General features: G+C 39.8%; 1 protein-coding gene across 1 annotated transcript; it reads left to right on the top strand.

The window, feature by feature from the left end:
* Nucleotides 1-167: 167 nt before the first annotated feature.
* On the top strand, nt 168-27,795 carry TNFRSF17 (TNF receptor superfamily member 17). Its single transcript, XM_063428844.1, has 3 exons — nt 168-288; nt 16,224-16,361; nt 27,314-27,795. The coding sequence occupies exons 1-3, from the start codon at nt 168-170 to the stop codon at nt 27,592-27,594; spliced, it is 540 nt and encodes a 179-aa protein (XP_063284914.1). The 3' UTR covers nt 27,595-27,795.
* The last annotated feature ends 178 nt before the right edge of the window (nt 27,796-27,973 follow it).

Raw genomic sequence — 27,973 nt, 5'->3', positions numbered from 1 at the left:
TATATTAGAAATATATGTTTGCCTGTAACACCTGTTTAGGGAACTACTAGTGACACAGAACATTACTATGGCTAAAACACCCTTGACATGTCACACGTATTTGCATAATTACTACTAGAAATTGACTTAGAACACGTGTACAAGATACATCGTGCATCAGTTCAGAAATGGAATACCACTGTCCCCCAAACAATTATTTTGATGCTTTGCTGCAGTCGTGCCAATCCTGTAGTCTCTTATGTATATCATCACCACCACGAGCGTGCCAGCGTTTTTGTGCAACAACTGGTAAGTACATTTTCATCATGTGTTCTATTCTTTAATATCTGTAATCGTTCTCAAAGTTATGTTTCTATTTGTCAATTGTGGTTTGATTACATTATATTCTTAGAACAAAAAAGAACTCAGAATAATTGATAGATTTTCTTTGTCAATGTTTGTATTGAGCTGTAATGATAAAAGACATTTGTAAATAATGAGCAAGAGTCCAAAGCATGTGTACATATAAAACAACGCTATTCAAACAAGCTTGGTTGAAGTTGTATATCTATGGAGCCTATATAATATCAGTGAGATGCTCCATACTTTGGTTTAAACTTTCACACAGGATACCACAGAAATACAAAGATTTATCTTAATAAAAATTAAAATCTCATACGTTTAGTCTTTCCTCCTATAGAGCTGTGGTCTCTTATAACAGCAGCTCGTAGATTGTTTTTGTCTATGTTTATGCATACCATCTGTCTATCCATATGCAGGCCTGTAGTTGTATTCTTACCAGTTAAATACAAACTATCTTTTGAGGTTCGTTGGTATATCTTTATAGGTATTGCAGAGATCTGGACATTGTCTGAAATAACAGTTCAATAGTAATCAATGGTGATTCATGACAGGAAAACATAGTATCATTTTTAGATTTGTTTTAAAAAAAAACAAAAAACAAGAAGCACTATAGGACCTAGTTGCCAAACAGCAAACTGTGATAACGTGAAACTTTTGGAAAATATAGGCTAATAAGCAGAATTTTGTTTTCATATTCTGTCTTATTTTACCCTTTTCCAACTCAGTTCTCAAGTTAACAATTTGTTGTAAGACAATAAAATACACACTTACATAGATGCACAGACACACACACACACACACACACCCACACACATAATAATATAGTCAATAATATAAACATAATACCAATAAAAAACCTAAAATTAAAAATAAATGACATATTTGTGTTTTATTGCTATTATGTGTTATTGATTGCCATTGAAAGAGAAGAAATTAACAATTTTCAACCCCTTAAGGACAGATGACGGATATATTCCGTCATGATTCCCTTTTATTCCAGAAGTTGTGTCCTTAAGGGGTTAAGATGGTGGAATGTACCATCATAAAGTCATTTGGCTGTGAATTTTCCACATAAACCGACTGTTGTAAAAAACCCAAAAACAAAACAAAAACCTTTCCTATAACAATCAAAAAAGTTTTTTTTAATGGAATTTAAGACCTATAACCTCCCAGAACAGCACCTAGTCATGGGCTATTTTGGGAGATATATATTAAAGTATTCTGGTGCATAAATGTAAAAGGAAAGGAGCCACCAATGAAACGTGCCTGCTGGTTCTACTGGTTTTGATGGTTATTGAACTACTTTTAGTATTTTATATCACATTTTACAACAGAACACTTTTATAAATCTTCCCCATTGTCTTCAGTCAACTATTTACCTTTTACAAAACAGTATGTAAACCATAGATTCAATAAATAATAGGGTTGATCCCTCATTTGTTTCCTTTGATTATCGTAGTTAAGTTATATTAATTCCTTCACTACCAACTGGTTTGCAGGAAAACAACCCCCAGAATCCGAGTATTTCGGGGGTCCTGGACAGTAATGTTTAAATGTATATTTCATGTCAGTGCGCCTAGATAGTGCATTATTTAATGGAAGCTAAAATCAACATTTGGTCTGGACAGAAAAACCTTTTATAAACTCATTTACCAATTAATACGGCTACAGATAAGAAAACAGAGTTGTAACATAAACTGTTTTACTCACATAGTCTATAATCATTTCATCTATACATTTTCCAATATGCACTGAGTTCTGTCTGTGAGCCTGTGTATCAGTGAGCTTGTGTGCTTGTGTCAGTGAGATTGTCTGTGCCGGCATGTGAGTATGCTTATTGTATAATTTCATTTTTTTTTTTTTTCTTTAAATGGGCCAATATTTTGAATAAAAACAACATACCAATAATCAATTATATATATGTGTGTATATATACACACACAAACACACACACTTCATTGATAATGTTAAATATTACTATACAACATTTAAAATATTGCTATGTCTTGCTACGCCAGATGATTGAGTGATTTATAAACATAGATATTATGCACATAGATAATATGTAGACAGATAAATAGATAGACACACATATACACACTGCGTGACACAATCACTTATAAGGCCGGCATACATTTCTTTTCCAGGGCTGCTTTGTATTCCCAGTCTGGCAAGGCCAGTGGACTCCAGACACTGACCACTTCAATTAGATTAAGTGGTTTCAGTACCTAGTTGCCTTCAGTGTCTCATTAAATTGTAAATTTAATTATTAAAATGACGAAGTCATACATGAAAGATTCTTTTATTTTCTTTATATCTGCAATCTGATGTGCATTTATAAAAAAAAAAGGCTTTGAGGAAGTAGCAATGTCCCTCCCCCTGCTAGTAACGTTTGGGTGACTTAAAATCTTAAGTACATGTTTTTAAGTGATTACATGGTATAAGAAGGTCAGCAATTAATGTGTACATCTTTTATAATACAATATTACTGTGTAACTGTATTGGATGTATTTTGTTCTTACTGCCTGACAATAAATAAAGAATTGAAAAAAAATCAACTTGTCTAGTATTGAATTGGCATTTGTTGTGTTTCTGTTGTGTATTCCCATTGTACAGCACTGAAGAAAATGTTGGCATTGCACAATAAATAAATAATATCTCTATCCTAACACCTCCACCCTGAATATCCCATAACTAATGTGGATTTAACATAGCTATAGTAAAAACATACCCCCTAATTGATTTAAAAGCAGAAATATTGACAATTAATCACTGGTAGGGCCGCACTGGGAACCTAATGCGGCCCTGGAAATAAATGGTATACCAGCCCAATAATGCGTTGCGCCAGCATAGAGTGCAGATATAGAGGTGGAAAAGATTACTTAAAATTGAAAATTATTGCTCCAACGTGAACGAAAGCACTCGTAGGGCTTCAAAATAAACAAAAGAGCGGATTTATTTTAAGCATTTGCATTTAATCAATGTTTTAGTCCAATTACCTTGACATATTAAGGAAAGTATGGTAATGGAACTAAAATGGTGAATGTATGCTGTTGCACAAATGTAAAAAAATAAGTTCTCTTGTTTATTTTAAAGTCCTATGAATGAGCTCTTCCCTTTGAGTATGTTATTGTGCTGAAGTGTGCACCTAGCAACAAGACTGGGCCATTACGTGTTCATTACATATATGTTATATATTATTGACATTTCTAAATGTCTGTGTGTATTATGTATATATATACATGTATATTAATTTATGTGTAAATAGTACAGGCAGAATTATATATTAATACACACATTAATATACACACACATATATAGTCCGTCATCAATTACAACCTCTATCTGTACTTTGTGTTAGCAGGATTGACAAAAACTATTTTATAAGAGGGTTTTCTCTCACCTGTCAATCAACTCTTTAGCATATAACTAGACGTCTTACAAAATAGTACTTAGTACCTGTTGGGATATACTGCACCATTAGTTGTTTTTTTATCTTTTTCATACGGATCTCACGTATATCCCGTGCCCGTACCTTACTGAGGAATACTTTCCCTGACAAGATTGTAATTGACTTCTTATGCAAGGTTTATTTGGACTTTTTTGCTGTATTTATCAGGCATAGACTCTTATTAGACTTACTTTTTGGACTCCTGATTATTATTCATTATCTATATTTCAAACTTTTTCTTTTTATCTTGTACATATTCTTTCTTATGTAGTGTTTTATATATATGCTTGTATAGTTTATAATCAGGTTTTTTAACCTATGGCCTCCACCTTTTTTTGCTTTGTCCACTCTATAGGGCCTGTGAGGAAGCCCTATTTTTCAGGTGTGCTGCCTTATATTTATCTCTGTAAGGTCTAGTATATTAGCGCTGATCCTTAGTACATATTTTAACTCTTCAGCATAGACTTTTGTGCTGAAGAACTGTGTTACAGGGAGAGCAGGAGACACCGACCAAGATGCATTCCACCCCGCAAAAAAAATGCATCTTCACCTGTGTTTCTCTTAACCCCACTTTTGTGTTTCTTATCCCCTCTTTTAAATTGTCTTACCCACTTCAATGTATGTTATGCAACATTTTCCCCCTTTGTGTGTCTTACACCCTTCATGCCATTCTGCCCTCCGTGTGTATCCCCCTTTAAAACTCCTCTGTCTCCCCCCTCTTTGTGTTTATTTCCCCCGCCCCTCTAGGCGTCTCATTTCCCCTGCCATCCTCCTTTCGTGGTCTCTACCAACCCCCCTCCCACTTAGTGGTCTCTCCCCCATCTCCCCTTCTGTGCCTGCTGACCTCCCTCCATGTAGCGTGGCCGGGCAGACTGCAGTGGAGGATATTCCGTTTCTTCTGCCCAGACTGACAAGAAGCCGTTTATTGCTCCCAGTGAGCACTTATTGAAACCAGATAAAGGGTACAGAATATGCTCTACCCACAGTCTGCTCTGCCACACTAAATGGTCACTCGGGGATTGTGCCCCCGAGCCGGTGCACCCTAGGTGGCTGTCAGTGTCACCTTATGGTTGCACCGGTCCTGAAGAAAGTTCCCAGTATCTCGGTATTTGCCATTTTATTTTAACAAGATATCATATCATGAAAACTCAATCTAGAATTTGAATCAGAATCAGTATTCTAATTGACTAAAGTTTTTTGGGGGGTTTGTTTCTTTTTTCAAGAAGAAAAAAATCTAAGCTCTGTTGAATTTTTATCCCCTATATTGGTTATTTTAGCCTGAATTTTGAAGCTCTGTTTTCAGTGGAACAAATTCCCCTATTTAGTGAATAAACCTCACAAACTGAATATTGCTGTATACTCACATGTACTGAAGCATACATTTATTGTATATTACACCAATGTTAGAGAGGAATTAAAAGATACATTAGTAGGGTGGAGAGGCAGCAGAAAGAGACAAGGGGTGCAGAGCTGGAGGAAGAGGTGGGGGCAGTCAATGGAGCAGCCATTGGAATGATTTAGAGAGGACTAAAACTGGTAGCAGAGTGTGGGCATACAGGATAAATTTGGAATGGTAAGGTAACGTACCTGTATTGGTTAGCACCCTAACAGACAAAAGAGGGGTGTTGAACACAGATACACTTCAAAGGATGACTGCAGGAATCTATAAAGAGCTATAGACCTGTATTGTAAAAATATTCTGTGTTAATAAAGCTAGTATTTTTGAAATATCTTCAAACTGATTCATAAATTCAGTGTTTGGTTTTTGGAGTATTACGTGTTGTCTACTGTTTCTACATTTTTTAGGACTTTTTTTCATTTTTTTAATGTACATCGAGTGATAACTTGATAACTGGTTTTGCAGTGCTGAAATATCACGTAATTTAAGATGTATGGTTTAATTTCTAATTGATTGTTGCTATTTTGAAAAACGTGATTTTATTTTCAGATACGGTAACGTGACGTCACAATGTGTAATAAAAAGTGAATAGCATAGTATGGTTAAAATCTAAACACGTCCAATGTAAAAACTCTGTAATAAACCAAGAGCTGATATCTAGATATAAATATAATATATAAAAATAATCCAATAAAAGTAGCACCGACAATTAATTAAAAATCTTAGAATTCTGAGGTTTTTGGGTTTTTTTCCGCAGCCGTTTTATGACATCTCCACAACTCTTCAGTGTATTAAATTTCCATAATACAAGCTTCACTCTTATGTTTCCCCTCTCTCCAAATACATCTATATTTCACCAGCATAAGGTACAACCTTTGATGTTGGTGCACTGAGTTAAATATAATTATCATTAAAAATAATTGCCATGCTGGTAATTGTTTTATAAATTGATCTTTATTAGAATTTACACATTATAAGGCATTCTTATCACATTAAAAAAATTATAAACAAAGGATCTCGTATTATCATAGGAAATGCACAAACATTTTTATGAAGAAAAAAAGCTTTGTGCACATATAGAAAAATGTCTGTGAAACTCCATTTTTTCATAGCTTTATGAGTTCCTAATTATAAAGAAATACTTGCATTACTACATGAAACATAGACAAAAAACATATAAACACACACAAATAAAAAAAACACACTTTAGGGAAGAGGGAATGGGAGCAAGGACCCTGAAACACGTAAAAGGAACTCGCCCGAAATACAAATTATCCAGTTTAACCCCTTAAGGACCAAACTTCTGGAATAAAAGGGAATCATGACATGTCACACATGTCATGTGTCCTTAAGGGGTTAAAGAGATTCTCATTAATTTTTCTATTTTTCCTTCTTCCCCTTCATTTTTCTCTTCTTTCTTAAAACCTTTAGTATTTAATCTCTGGATTGGAGTGTACTTGACTCTGACAAGCACAGATTTATATAGGCATTGTTTTTTTTAATCTCAAAAAGAATATCAACAACGTCAATGTCAATCAGCAGTGGCCAAGGCCAGTACGGTATTGTCATGCATGAAAAAGGGCATTAATTCTCGGTATGAGAATATAATTTTGCCTCTTTATAAATCACTGGTAAGACCACACATTGAATATGCTGTGCAATTTTGGGCACCTGTTCTAAAGAAGGATATTATGGCACTAGAAAAAGTGTAGAGGCGGGCTACAAAATTAATAAAAGGAATGGAACATATCAGCAAATGTAAACCTATTAAATTTAGAAAAACGTTGCCTGAGAGGGGATATGATAACATTATACAAATATATTCGGGGCCAATACAACCCATTGTGTGGAAATCTATTCACACACCATACTTTACATAGGACATGAGGTCATGCGTTTAGACTGGAAGAAAGAAGATTTCGGCTAAGGCAAAGGAATGTTTTTTTTTTACTGTAAGAACAATAAGGATGTGGAATTCTCTGCCTGAAGAAGTGGTTTTATCAGAGCCCATACAGATGTTCAAACAGCTACTAGATGCATACTTGCAAAAACAGAATATTCAAGGATATAATCTTTCAATGTAGGGTAATAACTGCTTGATCCAAGGATAAATCTGACTGCCATTCTGGGGTCAAGAAGGAATTTTTTCCTAGTCTGTTGCAAAATTGGAAGTGCTTCAAACTGGGTTTTTTGCCTTCTTCTGGATCAACAGCAAAAAACAAATGTGAGAAAGGCTGAACTTGATGGACGCAAGTCTCTTTTCAGCTATGTAACTATGTAACATGCAAGCCTAATTTCTACCTTATTCCTTTATCTTTATGTTTCCTTCCCCTTTCCCTTTCTTTACCTTTCTTTCCTTCCTCCCATCTTCCTATTTCTCTATTTATAAAGTCTAACAAATTAGACCCTACGGAAAAAAAAAAAAAATATATATATATATATATATATATATATATATTAAATCATTTACATATTCCCTGGAGAAAAGAGAGAGTGGGGTAAGATCCCTTTAAACAGGGCATCCTCTCTTACTTATGTTTAACGTTTTATAGCGATTCAAATTTTTTAATCCATTTGTCCCATAAGCCTGAGTGCCGTTGAGGGAGTTGAGTATTTTTTCTATTTTTAACTGGTGGCTTAGTTGAGCTTTAATTAGTTACCAAGTAGGGTTCATATGGTTTTTCCAGTATCTAGCTTTAACTATTTTCATGGCCGATAAGGCATGTAGTAATAGTTACCATACTAGTAATTTTCAATGTTAAGTCTGTATGTTGGTATCTTATTAACATATTTTGTAAATAGCTCCAACATACCCCACAGCGCAGTACAAAGATGTACTAGAAGTGCTTAGTGGTTTGTTTGTGCCAGAAAACATACTAAAAGAATTAGAGACAATACAGATTACAAAAGGTAATTGAGAAAATGTTTCTCCTTAGGATTGTATTAATGGGACACTATAGCCTCAAAACAACTTTAGCTTAATGAAGCAGTTTTTGTGTTTATATCATGCCCCTTGCAGTCTCACTGCCCAATTCTCTGCCATTTAAGAGTTAATCACTTTGTTTGTGCAGCCCTAGCCACACCTTCCTGCATGTGACTTGCACAGCCTTCATAAACACTTCCTGTAAAGTGAGATCTAACGGTTAAACTTATTTTATTGCACAGGCAGGTTAATTTAGAATTTCTTCTCTCCTGTTAATAGCCTGGTGGACTATGCAGGAGCCTCCTGTGTGTGATTAAAGTTGAATTTACAGAGCAGGGATAAAAAACAAACAAACGTATAAGCCAAGTTAACATCTGATTGAAAATAAAATTATTTTTCATGCAGGCTGTGTCAGTCACAGCCAAGGTAAGAGTGGCTAGGGCTGCATAAACAGAAACAAAGTTGATTTAACTCCTAAATGGCAGAGAATTGTGCAGTGAGACTGCAGGGGCATGATCTATACACCAAAACTGCTTCATTAAGCTAAAAAAATCATTGTTTTGATGACTATAGTGTCCCTTTAATGATATAACAGGAGATGTATTGGGGAGAGTGAATCCCAATCTATCTGTTGCATGAGCTCCTTCTTCTTCATCATATATTTATCAAGAGAAGGGTTGAATTAAAATGGAGGCAATTGCAAAGGAGAGCTGTTGTCTGGGAGTATAACGTCCACTGATCTTTGGGAGGCCAGGACCAATGTATTATATTCCCATAATACTCATATGTTTCCTCCCTCTCCTCAAATACATACATATTTCACCAGCATATGGTACAACCTTTGATGTTGGGTCATTGAGTTAAAAATAATTAGTATTACAAGATTGCCATACTAACGATTTAAAAACATCAATTCTGTATGTTGGTATTTTATCATCATATTATTTTTTGTGTAAATAGCTCCAACATACCCCACAGTGCAGTACAATGATGTACCAGAAGTGATGAGGGATTTACCTGTGACAGACAACACACTAAAAGGAATAGAGACCATAAAAGTTACAAAAGGTAATTGGGAACATTTTTATCCTTAGGATTGTGATTAATTGTTTAAAAGTGTACAAATGTTGGGATGGACCATATATTATTTTGGAAGATAGCAAATGGGGTGTAATCACTAAATAGCAAGCTGTGATGATTTGAAAACCTATATACAAAATTTTGATAAAGGAACACTTCAAGCCCGCCAGTGGAGTTTACAGACTTTTGGCTCTCTGGCGATAGTAGTGGAGACTCCGTCCGACACCATGCATGAAGTCAAACCATTCAAAAAACAGTTTGATTCCTTACAAACAAGGGGAGAGTGAAAGGGAACTCTTGAACCTATAACTACTGTAGAAGCCCTGGTGCTTGGAGTGTTCCTTTAAATTGGGCACTGATTATCACACAGATAAATCCAACTCAGAAAAGTTTGGAGTTTTTTTTCCCCCAGCTGGACTATTTTGGCCCTAGTCAGTATGTCAATATGTATGTGTTTGCTGATTGACTAGCAAAATAGACCACTGAGTTGGGAAAAATACATTTAAATGTAGAAATCCCCACCTTCTTATCCTGCAACTGGGCGCCTCCCTGTCAATCATTGTGATATAATATATATATATACACACACACACACATACATACCGTATTTTCCGGCGTATAAAACTACTTTTGAACCCAGGAAAATCTTCTCAAAAGTTGGGGGTCGTCTTATACGCCGGGTGTACTAAGGGCGGGTTTCCTTTAAGGTGAACTAGGCAGCCGCCTAGGGCGCCATATAGGAGGGGGCGCCCTGCGCCCCCATCGCCAGCCCTTCTAATGCTGCAGCCGCCCGAGCGCTCTATAGCGGCTGCCGCACTGCCTCTCTCCTCACCTCCCCTTCCCTGTGTAGCGTGGGTGGCCGAGCTCCTCCTCCTCCTGTCAGTCCGGCCGGGTACCGGACGGTACAGGAGATTCAGTTACCTGTTCCCGGCCGGACTGAAAGGAAGTGAGCACTCAGTGTGCACTTCCTGTCAGTCCGGCCAAAAAAAGGAAACAGAATCTCCTGTACCGCGCGGTTCCCGGCCGGTCTGACAGGAGGAGGAGGAGCTCGGCCACCCACGCTACACAGGGAATGGGAGGTGAGGAGAACATAGGGAGGGTTGGGGGGGTAGTACCCTGTGGTGTGGTATTGTGTGCTTTATACACAACATTATAATGTGTATAATCAAAGCATTGCTACACAACATTGCTATTTTCATGACCACTTTAGACCGGTTAATGATTTTTTTTTGTCATAAAAAACAGCTGACTATCGGAGTGCCTCAAGCTTGGCCTCTATTCTCCTCAGGATCACAAATCATTTTGAGTTGGTACAATTCATCTTTCAGCTAAAAGACTACATGATTGTGATTCAGGAAGAGAGCTAAAAACGTGACAGTTTGAAAGGGTAGTGAAATCTGTCCATATATGTATAAATATAAACAAAGGGTAAGAAACCTGTGGCTGTTGTGGGACTATAACTTCTAACAATATCAAATAATCACAAGCTTCAGATGATGGAAGTGGTAGTCCGACAACCGAAACAAATTCAAAGGTTGCCCATCGATGTAATGGAGAATACATATTTCTGCAGATGTAATCAGATTAGGAAATGTCTGTATTAAAGCATTTTGGTAGGATACAAATGCCAATGAAGTGGTGTTCTGAACAGTTTGTTGTACCAGAAACCTCAGCATATTGATTCATCGGTATAAGGGTTCAGAAACTGAATCCACAATGTACAGAAAAAAAAAATGCTGTATATCCCAAACTCTATATTTTAAATGGAAAAGTTAGGGATTGTCTTATACGCCCAGTCGTCTTATACCCGGGAAATACGGTACATACAAACATATACACACAAAACTCTCCTCTTTGCACCTGTCAGTCAGCAGAGAGAAAGTATACAAAGAATATGCAATGTATCTGTCTTCTTCCTCATTATATAATAATCAGGAGAGCGGCTAAACTAAAATGGAGGCTGACCTTAAATGGAGGCAATTGCAAAGGGCAGCCATTGCGTGGAGGCCTGGGCATGCATAGTGTGTCTTAATGCTGCCCTAAAATCAAAGAGACCCTAGCCCTAATCTTACCATAACCCTATGTTTTTCTAATAATATAATATAAAATTGACTTGCTTGAGTGCTTGTTCAAGGAAATGAATTGAATCTCGGGATTCTAGATTTCTTTGAAAACCCTCCACCGTTTTGGTTTTTTTCAACCGTTTTAAGAGATGTCCATAAGACTTTGATGGTATTATGTTCCCATAATGCAATCTTCACACTTATTTTTCCTCTCTCTCCCCAAACACATGTATATTTCACCACCATAAGGTACAAGCCTTGATATTGGTGCATTGAGTTGAAAATAATTAGCATAAAATAATTGCCATATTAACCATTGAGAAACATTAACTCTGTATGATGGTATTTCATTATTATCATATTATTTTTGTGTAAATAGTTCCAACATTCCTCAAAGTGCTGTACAATGATGTTGCAAATGCAGTGATTAACAAAGAATGCAAGCCGACACAAGAAGTGCTGAGTGGTTTCTCTGTAAATAACACACTAAATGAGACAATACAGGTTACAAAAGGTAATTGGGATTTTTTTTTTTTTATATATATCCTTAGGGCCTTTATTCGTTGTTTGAAATCCTACCACATATGATTTTGTGTCATAACAAACAAGCCTTTAAAAATGTGATATTGAAATGGAATCCAATTATTTAAATGGGAGCTGTCACTCTTATGGTGTAAATTCTAGAGAAGTGAAAGTCCCCCTTTATATCATAGAGTATTTAGGGACCAGAGGGTGTTGATGGCATGGAATATCATTGGCATGGGTCCTAAAGCGGCTCTGTCACCCTCTAGGGTCTTTGCGTATTTTGCAAAGATCCCCGATGGTGATATAAATGTTTGGTGTGCAGTGGTCTGAAGTGCAAAGGAAGCTAGGTTTTACTCCTACCATCTCCAGCCGGGGGGCACTTATACCAGGAGCTTACGCCAATGTTGTACTCTCAAGCATGTGCAAGACTGTGGGAGCCTTCATAGACCAGTGGGAGAAGACCTGGGGTCGCAAAGGTCACGAGTACAACCAGGCCCTGGGTGTTCCACTTGTCAGAGGTGGCCTGTGCAGTGCAAGCCTGCCCTACCAGGAAACCAGGCAATTTCCTGATGAGGATCTCATACCTGGTGGCACTGGGCAATACAGCGTGCGAGAAACCACAAGGGAGCAAACTGCTCATTGTTTCCTCACAATTTGGAGACACTGTGAGTTAGTGAGTGTGTGTGGATGTGTGTCAGTGAGTGTGTGTCTGTCAGTGTGTGTATGGTTGGACTACTAAACGGTAATTATGCCAAAAGATATATTTTTTTCATTTCCCCTATCGCTTCTTAGGACATATAATTTAGGTAACCCACACTGTGCCCTTGGCCATGTTATCTTTTTTCTCTCTCTTTCTTTTCTTCCTGTTTTTTTATTTTTATTTATTTTTTAGTACCAATTTGGCTTATTTTATCAGGAAACCAGATACTTTTTACAATAAATTAGGTATTCTTTGCACTGAAAATCTGAAAATTATGCGTGACAGATACACACACACATATACACACAAACATATAGACACAAAATTTGACTACAAGATCAGGCTGAAGGAGAAACAATGCCCATCATGGAGACTTGAAGCCAAGATAAAGGCAACACGTAAGTAAGTTAGTAAGCTGGGTCACAAAGGTGAAAAGATCAAGGATAGGTCCTGGCTACTGAGGAAAACAAGGGTATGCCCATATTAGAAGCAACCAGACTGAGCAGATACACCAAGGAAGCAGAGGTTAAGATAGTAAATGCCCTTTTTACCAAAGAACCATCCAAGGTATATGCACAGCTGCAGGGTTACCACAATATATCCACCCAAGACCCACCTAGAGCAGAGACTAAACAGTACTGGAAGAACATCTGGGAGAAAGAAGCATCACATAACACCAAAGCCCAGTGACTGAAGCAGACCACTGCATGCTCCCAGAACAGGAACCAGTCACCATCACAGTGGGAGATATCCAACAAGTAGTCAAAGCCGAGTCAATAACAAATGGCACAAAACCACTATGAAATGCACCCTTGGGACACTAGTAAACTAGGAACCACAACAGTGCATTGAAACACTGTCTAAATGTGTTTTTATATGTTTGGGGGTGTAATTGATGTAGTCACGTCCCCAAAATGTGAGAGGGCGTCTGAAAATCATGTCCTCAGTATTGCCCATCATCTGGTGTCGGCACTCGTGCGCCATGTCATTAAAAAGGAGCGTGCGCACAGTGTCCAGGAGACTAACAGATCAGGCAGGATCATCGGAGGAGGCGATCTGCCGGATCAGAGAAACAGCTGATCGGCAGTCTGTCAAGGTAAGTATAGGATTCCTTACATATACAAGGTCAGCAAGACATTAATAGATTCATCAAGAACACGATGGGCAAGTGGAAAACAACTCTAGAAGTGAACATCAAAGGTGTCATTGTACGTGAGGTTGGAAAATATCCTAGCCCAGGTGACTTGTTACATAGATCACATGGAGAGTAAATGTGATCCGAAGGTGCAGCAAAGACAAGGGAAAATCCAAGATCAGGGCCGGCAGCTAGTATGCATAAATGATAGTCCATAAATAGGCTCACAAAACCAGAGAGTAGGTAGAAGGCTTCCTGAAACTGCAAAAAAAAAAAAAAAAAGCTCCTGAAGCTGATGTGAGGCAGGCCTTTAAAGCTGGTAAATAAGCCACAGATGAGACAAACAACTGCAGATGAGTCAGCAGGAGTCCAGCCCCCTAGGGATGCAGGCAGTGGCGTACACACAACCCATGGGGCCCCAGTACAAAAATGAGACATGCCCCCCCCCCACTCCCTCTTCTAGCTCCCCCCGACAGACACACACACACAGACAGACAGACACATACATACACGCATGACACATACATCCATACAAAGACACATACATACAAACAGACAGACAGGCACACATACATACATACAAACAGACAGACACACACGACACATACATACAAAGACACATACATACATAAAAACAGATAGAAACAGACACATACAGACAGACAAACACACACAAAACACACATACATACAAAGACACATACATACATACAAACAGACAAGCACACATACATACAGACAGATAGACAGATGCACACATACAGACACATACACGCACACATACAGACAGACACATATACACACACACATACAGACAGACACACACAAGACACACACAAGACACACATACATACAAAGACACATACATACATACATACAAACAGACAGGCACACATACATACAGACAGACACACACACACACCAGACATATATATAAAGACACATACAAACAAACACACACACACACACTATTTAAGTCACCCTCCTGTTTCCTATCTTTTAGGTGCAGGAGGGTGACTTTCCCTGGGGTCCAGTGGTGGCTCAGGCTGGTGGGAGTCAGAGTTCCCACTGGACTGGTCCCACAGCGCTGACCGGGCCCCCTGACAATCCATACCCATCGGGTGGCCCTGACAGCATGGGCCACCCAATGGGCACCTTAACATGCGGCCCGGTGATTTGACGCGCGGGCCGAGTCCGCATTACTCAGCTGGCAAGCACCCAGTCGCAGGGGTCTGCAGGGCGGCCGGGCCCCCTAGAGGGATGGGCCCGGGTCACAGCTGCGACCCCTGCGACTGCTATATGTACGCCAGTGGATGCAGGCTACACTGCAAAACAGATTGATAGGTGTTAAGCGCAGTCATACTTTGCCAGTACACACGTATTGCTTACAGGGAAGCAGAGGCTGAATTACCACCGGTGCAGCCGTACTGGGACATGGATGCATGGGGGCCCATGCACATAGGTTCACCCAATGGTTGTTGATGAACATTGGCCAAATATAAAAAATGTGACATGTATGTATATGTCAGTGTGTGTATCTTATGTGACTATCTGTGTGTTTGTGTGTATCTATGTATCTGTGTGTTTATGTGTCAGTGTGTATCTAAATGTGTATATTTGTTTATCTGCATGCCAATGTGTGCATGTGTCAGTATGTGTATATCTGTGTGTTTGTATGTATATCTATGTGTCTGTCTGTGTGTATCTATGTATCTTTGTGTTTATGTGTCAGTGCATGTATCTATATGTGTATATTTGTTTATCTGGATGCCAATGTGTGCATGTATCAGTGTGTGTATGTGTGTGTATCTATGTGTCAGTGTGTACCTGTGTGTTAGTATGCAAATCTATGTGTCTGTCTGTGTGTTTGTGTGTATCTATGTATCTGTGTGTTTATGTATCTATATGTGTATATTTGTTTATCTGCATGCCAATGTGTGCATGTGTCAGTGTGTGTATCTATGTGTCAGTGTGTGTATCTGTGTGTTAGTATGTATATCTATTTGTGTGTATGCATATATGTGGGTTAGTGTGCCAGAGTGTGTGTGTGTGTGTGTGTGTGTATATGCCTGTTTCAGTGTTTATATCTGTGTTAGTGTGTATTTATGTGTCAGTGTCTGTATGAGTGTGCATATGTGTCAGTGTGTATCTGTGTGTGTCAATGTGAATGTTTATCTATGAAAGTATGTATGTATGTACGTGGCAGTTTATGCCATGTGGTTCAAAGTTATGCCTCTGCCATAGAAAATTCCGTTTTTTTCCTCCAAGGGAAGGAGTTTTATCAAACAGAGCGAAAATACACGAGACAAGCTTGTCCCTACTTTGTCTATGGTATCTTTTGACTGTGATGGAATTTCAGGAAAATTCCAACACAATCAATGTGTGTATTTCTAAAGACTTTATAGGTGGAGGAGGGTGACAGAGAATGAGATGCTTTAACATGTTGCTCCTGTTTTGTGAGTTCTATACAGTACATATTGATGTTATAGGTCTGTTAGCCATGTTAGTAAGAACATTCTGGCTTAGTCTGCGTGTGAAAGATGCATTCATTAATTGAAAATTATTATCTAAACATGTATTTATAAAGATCACTTGGTTTTCACTAGCAGATGCTGGCAGCCCAGACAAGGATACGTCCTGGATTATTTGGCTAACTATGGCCTTAATAGCGGTTCTAATATTGACAGTTTTCATGATGTCCATCTTGCTTGGAAAAAAACTGAAAAAAAGAAAAGAACATGGAGGTAATGCTAAACCATGTGCCATGTATATCAATGTTTCATTTAATCAATTATACTAGTATATTGTTGGAAAATCCTAACTTCCTACAGATTGATTAAAAGCCCCAATATTAAAGTTGTAATTGTCTTCCAAGTTCTTTTAAGAAACGAAATTTAAGAATCATATAAAAAAACAAAAAACTTCATAATTTGCAGAAATATTGAAGAGTTTAAAGAATTAACCTTTACATATTATCCTTTGTCCTGGTATCCTTTTTTCTATTAATCTTGTAGCCCCAAGAAGAAAGCGCAGCTTAGCAGAGGGGCCTTGACAGGGCTTGGAGGCTGGCTTAGGGGGAGCCTGATGATGATTGGTGGCTTAGGGTTCAGGGTGGGCTGATATAAATGTTGGCCATTTTAGAAATCCCCATTGCTAATTGACTTACCAGGCTGAGTTGGTCCCTCCCTCCCTTTAATTGTGGGCTGTGTCTTGCCCACTTGGTCACAGCGGCGGGCTAGTAGAAGGAAGGTTAAGGGGGGTAACGGGCCTGCTTAAGGAAGAGAAGGGCAAGAGTAGTGAGTTGGCTGTTTAATATGGATTTGTTACCTGTTGGTAAGATGTTGGTGGGCTTCAAGCTTATTGGTAGCTCAGAAACCGGGTGGTGTAGGGGTACCATGCGCTGCATGGGGACACTGAATTTTCCTCTCAGAGATGCATTGATTCAATGCATCTCTATGAGGAGGTCCTGATTGGCGAAAACGGCATTTGGCACCGCCCCGTGCCGATTCCCTATGGGAAAGCATTGCGTTGGTTAAAAATGTGCCATTTTAATGATGTCACAAAGGGGCGGGGCCAGCGCCGGCGGACCTACGCGGCACTGGAAATAAGGTGAGTTTTAAACTTTTATTGGGGGCAAGCCAACTAAATGGTGGGTTTAGAACTATAGGGTCAGGAATACATTTTTGTGTTCCTGACCGTATAGTGATCCTTTAAGGAAGTGATGTGTGAGAATCGAAATTGACTTGTTTCTCACAGCAGAAGCACTTCTAGTGACTGTCAGGAAATATGCAGATTTTTTTACCCCCTGCATATTTCCTCTGCACATGTTGTGATGCTACTGACGCAGTGTTAAAGTTTGACGCAAGTCACTATAGTTACAATATCAGTTAATCACATACTGGTACACAAAGATATTTGTGGATACAATCCACAAGCCTAGCCAAGCTATGCAATGTGTGTGAAACCTGCCTTAAAAATACCTCAAATATTTGCCAGAAATTGGTGGTTAAATGGTCTAAAAAAATACTCAAAATGTACATCATATGATTGTATTCTGGAGATTATTTAGAAAACAGGTATGAAGGAAGGTTGTAGGACACTTCAGGTCTTAGACAGTCACCACAGTTGCATGTGTATGTAAAAACAGGAAAAAATGTACCACTATAGTCCCCAGAACAATCACAGCTTAACCCCTTCACGGCCGATGGCGGTTCAGGTCCGCAATCGGAAAAATCCCCTTGAGGACCGGTGACTGTCCTGAACCGTCATAACGGTTTGATGTACTTACCCGATCGCCATTGTTCACCCGACGGCGATCGCCGTTTCTCCCGGTGTGGGGAGACTGCCTGACAGCCCAGGCAGTCTCCCCATGGCGAATTAGGACCCCGCGGCCACGTGCTCAACAGAGCGGTCGCATGGCCACAATAGCTCTCCATGTATCTGCCTGCAGGGGGACTGTCTTTGCTGACAGGCAGTCTCCCTGCAAGTGTAAAATAAAAAAATACAAATGTTAATGTTCATTTAAAAATATAATTATATATGTATGTATATATATATATATATATATATATGATATACAGACATATATTATATCTATATAATACATGTCTATATATCATATATATAATGTCATCCTAAGTGTATTTTTATATTAATATATACATATATTAATATAAAAATACATCTATAATTAAATACACATGTATATATAATATATATAATAACTATATATATATTGTGTATATATATTATTATAAAATACAAATAATAAGTAAATTAAAATACATTTAAAAACGTAAAAATAATAATAAAAAATAAAAAATTATATATCTATATAAAATTTTATTCTAACTGTATTTTGATATTAATATATATATATATTTATATCAAAATACACATAGAATTGAATTGTATATATCTATGTATATATAAATAAATTCTACGTGCGTATTTATGTAATATTTTTACATAATTAAGTAATTTTATTGATTGCAATTTGAGGGACATGCCTGACAACCCAGGCCGAAAGTCCAGAGAATTTAATTTGCTAGCACCGTATTTTACCCTGTAACTTTCTATGACACCCGAAAACCTGTACATGGGGGGCTACTGTTTTACTCTGGAGACTTCGCTGAACACAAATATTAGTGATTCAAAACAGTAAAACATATCTCAAATCGATGATATTGTCAGTGAAAGTGACTTTTTTTTGCATTTTTCACACACAAACGGCACTTTTACTGATGATATAATTGTTGTGATACATTTTACTGTTTTAAAACACTAATATTTGTGTTCAGCAAAGTCTCACGAGTATAACAGCATCCCCCATGTAGAGGTTTTATAGCATTTTTGAAAGTTACTGGGTCAAATATTTTTACATTGAAAATTGCCAGGTTGGTTATGTTGCCTTTGAGAGCGTATGGTAGCCCAGGAATTAGAATTACCCCTATGATGGCATACCATTTGCAAAAGAAGACAACCCAAGGTATTGCAAATGGGGTATGTCTAGTCTTTTTTAGTAGCCACTTAGTCATAAACACTGGTCAAAATAAGCATTCAATTTAGTTTTTTTACTTTTTTCACACACTAACAAATATGAACGCTAACTTGGCCAGTGTTTATGGCTACTAAAAAAAGACTGGACATACCCCATATTGAATACCCTGGGTTGTCTACCTTAAAGGACCACTATAGTGCCAGGAAAACATACTCGTTTTCCTGGCACTATAGTTCCCTGAGGGTGCCCCCACCCTCAGGGTCCCTCTCCCGTGGCGCTAAGGAGGGAGGAAGCGGTTAATCCCTTACCTTTTTTCCAGCGCCGGGCTCACTCGGCGCTGGGACTCTTCTCCCTCTTTTTCCGTCATCGGCAGAATGCGCATGCGCGGCAAGAGCCACGCGCGCATTCAGCCAGCCTCATAGGAAAGCATTATCAATGCTTTCCTATGGACACTGGCATCTTCTCACTGTGAAAATCACAGTAAGATGCGTGGAAGCACCTCTAGCGGCTGTCAATGAGACAGCCACTAGAGGCTGGATTAACCCATAGGTAAACATAGCAGTTTCTCTGAAGTGGTCTGGGTCATTAAGCTGAAGTGGTCTGGGTGCCTATAGGGTGCCTATGTAAAAAATATGTACATGTGGGGTGTGATTCAGAGATTTATGACAGATAATAGTGTTACAATGTCACTATTGATACATTTAAAAAATATATATTTTGAAACAGCAATTTCCTATTTGTACTTATAGCCCTATAACTTGCAAAAAAGGCAAAAAAGCAAGTAAACACTGGGTGTTTTTAAACTCAGGACAACATTTTTAATCTATTTAGCAGTTTTTTTTCATTAGCTTTCGTAGGTAAGTAAAAGATTTTTCAAGCAAAAGTAAAAAAAACATGTTTTTTCTTTCAATTTTTCACCATATTTTATAATTTTTTTTAAAGTAAATTATATGACATGATAGAAATAATTGTCCTGAAAAAAACCCAATATATAACTTGTATGGGAACAGTAAATGAGAGAGAGGAAAATTACAGCTAAACACCACAAAAGTGTTAAAAGAGCCCTGGTCCTTAACATACAACATGGCCAAAACAGGCCGGTCCTGAAGAGGTTAATGTAGTTGTTCTGGTGAATATAATCATTCCTTGAAGGCATTTTCATGTAAACACTGCACGTTCAAAGAAAAGGCAGTGTTTACATTGCCCCTTAGGGACATCTCCAGTGGCCACTCCTCAGATAACTAATATAAGTGCTTCTTGGGGCAGTGCTGCACAGTGTGCAGTACTGACATTCAGTGTCTCCACCCTCTGCATGGAGACGCTGACTCTCTTCATAGAGATGCATTGATTCAATGCATCTCTATGAGGAGGTACTGACTGGCCAAGCTGGCATTTGTCCCCGCCCTCGGTCCGCCTCCTTGCTGATTTCAGACAATCCAGTGCTTTTCCAATGGGAAAACTTTGGATTGGCCGGAATCATTTCATTCTAATGATGTCAGCAAGTAGCAGAGTGGGGGCGGGACCAGCTGGAAACAAGGTACGTTTTATTACCTTTTAAGAGGGTGGGGGGGGGGGGGGGCAAGACACCTAAATGGTGGTTTTAACACTATAGGATCAGGAATACATGGTTGTGTTCCTGACCCTATAGTGTTCCTTTAACTACTAAAGGCAGCAGAAATTGGGGGTAAAATAGATCCACGTCTTATCTCTTAAAGGAACACTTCAAAGCTTGCTGAAGTGCTGTATGTGTTATCTGTCTCCTCTATTTTATTTTATAAAAGATTTGATTTCAAAATAAATTATGTACAAGGGTTTGCAATGCTTGAGCTAGTCTTACTAAACACAGCCCATAAACAGGAGTTAGACAGCAATTATTAAAACAAATCATTTAGGGTCACTGCCTAAATATAGACAGGGTTATTCACTAAAATGAGAATTGTCAGATAGGCAATTTTTCCATTTAAAAACTCACTTTATATTCCTGACAATTCTCACTTTAGTGAATAGTTTGATGGTGTTATTTATTTATTTATTCTTTATTTGTTGGCATTTTCAAGGTATAGATTAAAAAAAAAAAACGGTAAAAAAGTTTCATGTCATAACATAACATAAGACCATTAATCTGTGTGTGATAAATATCCATTTGGTACAGAGGTTTTCCCATCATTTACAGTGTGCTGCGGGTTTGTACATTTGCCCATGGTGTCCATGTAGCGTCGGGCGTGCCTCTGTTGAGTATGTAGCTCCATGGATCTTCTGCGGTTTATATAGCATTGTGTAACATTAAACAACATATTAGAGCAGTTGAATAACAGAGAAAATTAGGATAGTAATTGGGGGGATTGGGGGTGGTGTACAGGGAAGGGTCAGGGTGTTCTGTGAAATATTTTGTCAGGGGGGGTAAGGGATGGAGGGATAGTCATTGGTAAAGGCATCAGCCCACAGTGGGCTTTGCCGCTTTGGTATTGGGGGCCTTTATTCTTTCCTTTAAAGGCCTCTTGCTAGTTGATGTACTATTCCCGTGGGGCAGTCGTGGTCGTCTTTAATTAGGGCGGTCAACTGATGTCAGGGTTTGTTGCATTATATGTAATATACCCTTGTCCGCCTTTTATGTTTCAATTATTGTCATAAACTGCCTGGGAGCTGAAGGGCGAGAAGGAAGAGAGAGGGTACAGAGTGATGATGTTAGTTTTAGCAGAAACATTTAGTTATTTTTTACACTTTGGTAAATTTACCAAATGTAACATGTTCACAAAAAAATGACATTTAAATATATAATTTACATTTCTTTTTTACACTCCATTTGCTTTTAGTAAAGTCCTCATATCATCGCGTAGTTTTTCTATAAAATAGGTCCTCGTATTTGGTTGTAAGTGAGCAAGCATGTGAAATCGCAGAGGATCTGAAACAAAATGTGTTGGGATTTTCTGCCGTGATATATTTGTCAGTATTTGCATAACTATTGTCCTAGCTAGGAAACTCTGACAAATTAAGCTCACTACCCTAGAGATAAGACTCAGATCCCACCAGTATTATCTGATGCATAAATATAATACCAATATTTAAATTAACAAGTACTGAAAATAATCTGTAAGTAGATGAAGCATTTCTAATGTGAACCTATGAAGCTCAAGGGATTACAGAACATGTTCATAGCTAGAGACATTATTTTACAATGAAACTGTTTAACCCTTGCTAAAGCTAGGTATATTTGTTAAAAAAAACTAGTGTAAATTTAAACCGTATCCTGTAGATCTTGCTGAAAGACCTGTCCAAAAATGAACTTCTCATATATATATATTTTTTTTGTTAAAGGACCACTCTAGGCACCCAGACCACTTCAACTTAATGAAGTGGTCTGGGTGCCAGGTCCAGCTAGGGTTAACCCATTTTTTTTATAAACATAGCAGTTTCAGAGAAACTGCTATGTTTATAAATGGGTTAATCCAGCCCTCAAATCCTCTAGTGGCTGTCTCACTAGAGGCGCTTGCGTGATTCTCACTGTGAAAATCACAGTGAGAGCACGCAAGCGTCCATAGGAAAGCATTGATAATGCTTTCCTATGAGACCGGCTGAATGCGAGCGCAGCTCTTGCCTCGCGTGCGCATTCAGCCGAATGGGAGGAGAGGAGAAGGATCGGAGGAGGAGAGCTCCACGCCCGGCGCTGGAGAAAGGTAAGTTTTAACCCCTTTCCTCTCCCCAGAGCCCGGCGGGAGTGGGACCCTGAGGGTGGGGGCACCCTCAGGGCACTATAGTGCCAGGAAAACAAGTATATTTTCCTGGCACTATAGTGGTCCTTTAACTTTTTTTTTTTTTTTAATGTATTGCACAAATTTGTAAACTTTGTAAAAACCCCTGTTAGTTCCTTCTACAAAACCCCTGCACCCCACACACCTAGTTACAAGCAGATAGTCACACACACAGTTACAGGCATACAGTCACACACAGTTACAGGCAGACAGTCACACGCAGACAGTCACACAAACAGTTACAGGCAGACAGTTACACACGCAGTCAGTTACAAGCAGTCACACACAGTTGTAGCCAGACAGTTACACACACACAGTCAGTTACAGGTAGTCACACACAGTTGTAGCCAGACAGTCATGCACACAGTTACAGGCAGACAGTCACATATACATTCACACACACACAGTAACAGGCAGACAGTCACACACGCATAGTTAGAGTCACACACACACAGTTACAGGCAGCATCACACAGTCACAGACAGACAGTCAGAGACAGTCACACACAGTTACAGACAACATCACACAGTCACATGCAGACAGTCACACACACATAGTCACATGTAGACAGTAGCACACACAGTTATAGGCAGACAGTTACACACACACAGTCAGTTACAGGTAGTCACACACAGTTGTAGCCAGACAGTCATGCACACAGTTACAGGCAGACAGTCACATATACAGTCACACACAGAGTTACAGGCATACAGTCACACACAGTTACAGGCAGACAGTCACATGCAGACAGTCACACATACAGTCACAGGCAGTCACACAAACAGTTACAGGCAGACAGTTACACACGCAGTCAGTTACAAGCAGTCACACACAGTTGTAGCCAGACAGTCTTGCACACAGTTACAGGCAGACAGTCACATATACATTCAAACACACAGTAACAGTAAGACAGTCACACACGCATAGTTACAGTCACACACACACAGTTACAGGCAGCATCACACAGTCACAGACAGACAGTCACAGACAGTCACACACAGTTACAGGCAACATCACACAGTCACATGCAGACAGTCACACACACATAGTCACATGTAGACAGCCACACACACAGTTATAGGCAGACAGTTACACACACACAGTCAGTTACAGGTAGTCACACACAGTTGTAGCCAGACAGTCACACACACAGTTACAGGCAGACAGTCACATATACAGTCACACACACACACACACACACACACACACACACACACACACACAGTCACACACAAACAGTTACAGTCACACACACACACACACACACATTTACAGGCAGCATCACACAATCACAGGCAGACAGTCACACACAGTCACAGGCAGACAGTCACACACAGTCACAGGCAGACAGGTACACACAGTCACAGGTAGTCATACACGCACAGTTACAGGCAGGCAGACAGTCTCACACACACACAGTTACAGACAGACAGTTACACACACACACAGTTACAGGCAGGCAGACAGTCTCACACACACACACACACACACACACACACAGTTGCAGAAAGACAGTCACACACACACACACACACACAGTTGCAGGCAGACAGTCACACATACACACACACACAGTTACAGGCAGGCAGACAGTCACACACACTCTTACTTACAGATAGTGTGGGCTGGAGGAGGAGTGGATTCATCCGTGAAGAGAACACCTCTCCAAAGTGCCAGACGCCATCAATTGTGAGCATTTGCCCACTCAAGTTGATTACGACAACAAACTGCAGTCAGGTCGAGACCCAGATGAGGACGACGAGCATGCAGATGAGCTTCCCTGAGACGGTTTCTGACAGTTTGTGCAGAAATTCTTTGGTTATGCAAACTGATTGTTGCTGCAGCTGTCCGGGTGACTGGTCTCAGACTATCTTGGAGGTGAATATGCTGGATGTGGAGGTCCTGGGCTAGTGTGGTTACACATAGTCTGCAGTTGTGAGGCCGGTTGGTTGTACTGCCAAATTCCCTGAAACACTTTTGGAGACGGCTTATGGTAGAGAAATGAACATTCAATTCACGGGCAACAGCTCTGATGGACATTCCTGCAGTCAACATGCCAATTATACACTCCCTCAAAACTTGCGACATCTGTGGCATTGTGCAGTGTGATAAAACCGCACATTTTAGAATGGCCTTTTATTGTGGCCAGCCTAAGGCACAAATTATTAATATTAATTGTCCATCCAGCCTCCCTACCTGGAGAGCTGGCGTGGATCTGTCCCTTAAGTCCAGTGGGGCTTCTGTGTGGCGGGCGGCAGAGTTCCTGTCAAACTCGGCGAGGGAGCTGTGTTCTCTCTGCTCTGCTCCCTCGCGGGCTGTCTTCTGATGCCGGGAGCCTGAATATGGAGAGCATAGAGAACACATCTCCCTCACAGCATCTGACAGGAACTCTGCCGCCCACCGGTTAGAAAGTTCAATTTTACCCAATGTCCAGTCAAAATGTGCTTATCCATCTGCAATGTATGTATGGGGGGAGAAATGAGACACATTAGGGGTCGAGAACTGGGGGAATGAGACACATTGGGGGAGTGGAGCTGGGGGAATCAGAGAATGTGGGGGAGCTGTGGGAATAAGACACACTGGTGGATAGAGCTAGGGGAATGAGACACATTGGGGGAACTGGGGGAATGAGACACATTGGGGAAACTGGGGGATTGAGACAGATTAGGGGAAGCTAGGGGAATGAGACACATTGGGGGAGCTGGGAGAATAAGACAGATTAGGGGCAGCTGGGGGAATGAGGCACATTGGAGGGAGATGGGGGAGTGAGACACAATGTGGAAGCTGGGGCAATTATACACATTGAGGGGAGCTGAGGAAGTGAGACACATTGGGGGGAGTTGGGGAAATGAGACACATCGGTTGAGCCGGGGAAATGAGTGCCAGACGCCATCGAATGTGAGCATTTACCCACTCAAGTTGATTACGACAACAAACTGCAGTTAGGTCGAGACCCAGATGAGGACGACGAGCATGCAGATGAGACGGTTTCTGACAGTTTGTGCAGAAATTCTTTGGTTATGCAAACCAATTGTTGCTGCAGCTGTCCGGGTGACTGGTCTCAGACTCAGGCTGGGGGATGAGATACATTGAGGTGCTAGATAGAGAAAATCAGACACATGGAATGGAGGGGCTGTGGGAAATGAGACACACGGCAGGGCTGTGGAGGGACACAGAGAGACATAGAGAGGTGGGGGAATGAGAGATTGGAGGGGAACTTGAGGATTGAGACAGATTGGGGGAAGCTGGGTGAATGAGGCACATTGGGGGATCTGGGGGAATGAGACACATTTGGGGGGAGCTGGGGGAATGAGACACATTGGGGGAGCTAGGAGAATGTGACACATTGGGGGGAGGTGAGGGAATGAGACACATTGGGGGGAATTGGGGGAATGAGACACATTGGGTGCTGGGGGAATGAGACACATGGGGGGCTGGGGGAAGAAATTAGATATATGGAGGGGCTGCGGGGTATGAGACACATTGAGGGGCTGGATGAAGAAAATGAGACGGTAGGGCTGTGGGAGGGACACAAAAATAAATAGAGAGGCTATGGGAGAAAGAGACAAGGTGCTGGGGAAAATGCATCTTCACCTGTGTAGCCAAAAATCATTGCACAGGCCCTGGGTTAAGCACAACATGATGTAAGTCTTGCCAGGCATACTGCCTGGAGATTTCAGTGCAGATGATCTAACTCGTTGGAATCAGTTTCCCACCAACATCTGAAGGACAGTTTGGCAGACTTCATTTCTTAATTGTTCTGTTGTTGGAGAGGCGTTTGGCAATACACAGTTGAGTTTTTTTAAGGTGCTGGTTCTGGACCACAAAGTTATTTTAATAGAAGACTCTGCAAAAATGTTGTCAAGAGGTATCGGGAAGCCAGTTTATATATAGATGCAGCAACTAACGTGACCAGTACTGTTGTCTCAGGGCTGGCAGCCATCTTGGATGTATTTAGTTTTGCATCCACTTCTAAGGTCAGTCTCTCATGGTCAGGATAACCCCCACCAGGCGATGGGTGTGACAGTAGCACTGATATTAGTGTAAACTTATGTTGTCAAGATGGGAGAGCAGCCACTTTGTCTGTCCTACTTTTCCAAGTACTAACTCAGTATGGTTTATTAATTTTCCCCTATATCAATTTAGGAAAAATCTAAACTTTTGTGGTATAATTTGCTCCCAGTTGTATTAAATCACACTCAATCAATGAGTTTTCTAAATTAATAGGCATGTTATCTGCTGTGTACACAGTATTGTGGATTGACACACCGAGAATGATTGTACTCATCTTAGTAAATGCTGTCTTAAGAAATCAATATGCTGTAAATTCTATATTTTAACCTTCAAAGTGTCTATACTTCTTAATGGTTGTGATACAGTAACATTAATTTGCAAAAGTGTCGTTTGTGCTAGTGAAAGCAATTCTTAACTTCAAATGTATTTGCAGATTCTTGTCAAGAAACAAATGCCAAAGACAACAATGAGACGGAAAACAAGATTAACAATCCAGTATTAGAGACGGTCTGTTGTAATGAAGTCAGAAGACAAGCCTGGCAGAATGAAGAAGTGGAAGTCCGTGTGTATGATTTTTGTGACAAGGCTTTATCTGACTACCTGTTTCCTTTACCCGCTATAGAGGAAGGAGCGGCTATTCTTGTCACCACAAAAACATCTGTTTGCTGTAACCCGGTCCCAGGTGTCAAGGGTGACGCTTTTGTGGAAATTTAACATTCACGCTTTCCTGTTTAAGAGGGATTTAAATACAAAAGTGCACACCGTAGGAAAATATATTATGCTGCTCTCTTGAAAAACATTGTGTGGGTCTGATGGCAGTCCCATTGTAAACTTAGTTGTGAAACAGAAATATACAAACAAGGTGCCACGTACACTTGCCAGCTGCTTAAAAATGGGCAAGTAGCGTCACCTTCCAGTGACATGGGCAACGGAGAATAGATTGTAAGCTTTGAGGGGCAGAAATATAATGTCAGTCAAACATAAAAATAAAACCTAAATATATACTACTACGTCAACTAGATAAAGAACAACATAGTCTGTATGTCATGTATTTACATGCATATCATAACGTACTTTTTGTAGATATTAGAGC

The sequence above is a fragment of the Pelobates fuscus genome, chromosome 8, assembly GCF_036172605.1.
Source record: "Pelobates fuscus isolate aPelFus1 chromosome 8, aPelFus1.pri, whole genome shotgun sequence".
In the NCBI taxonomy this organism is placed as follows: Eukaryota; Metazoa; Chordata; class Amphibia; order Anura; family Pelobatidae; genus Pelobates; species Pelobates fuscus.
Note: the sequence above shows the minus strand (reverse complement) of the source record. Positions and strands in the feature narration are given on the sequence as shown.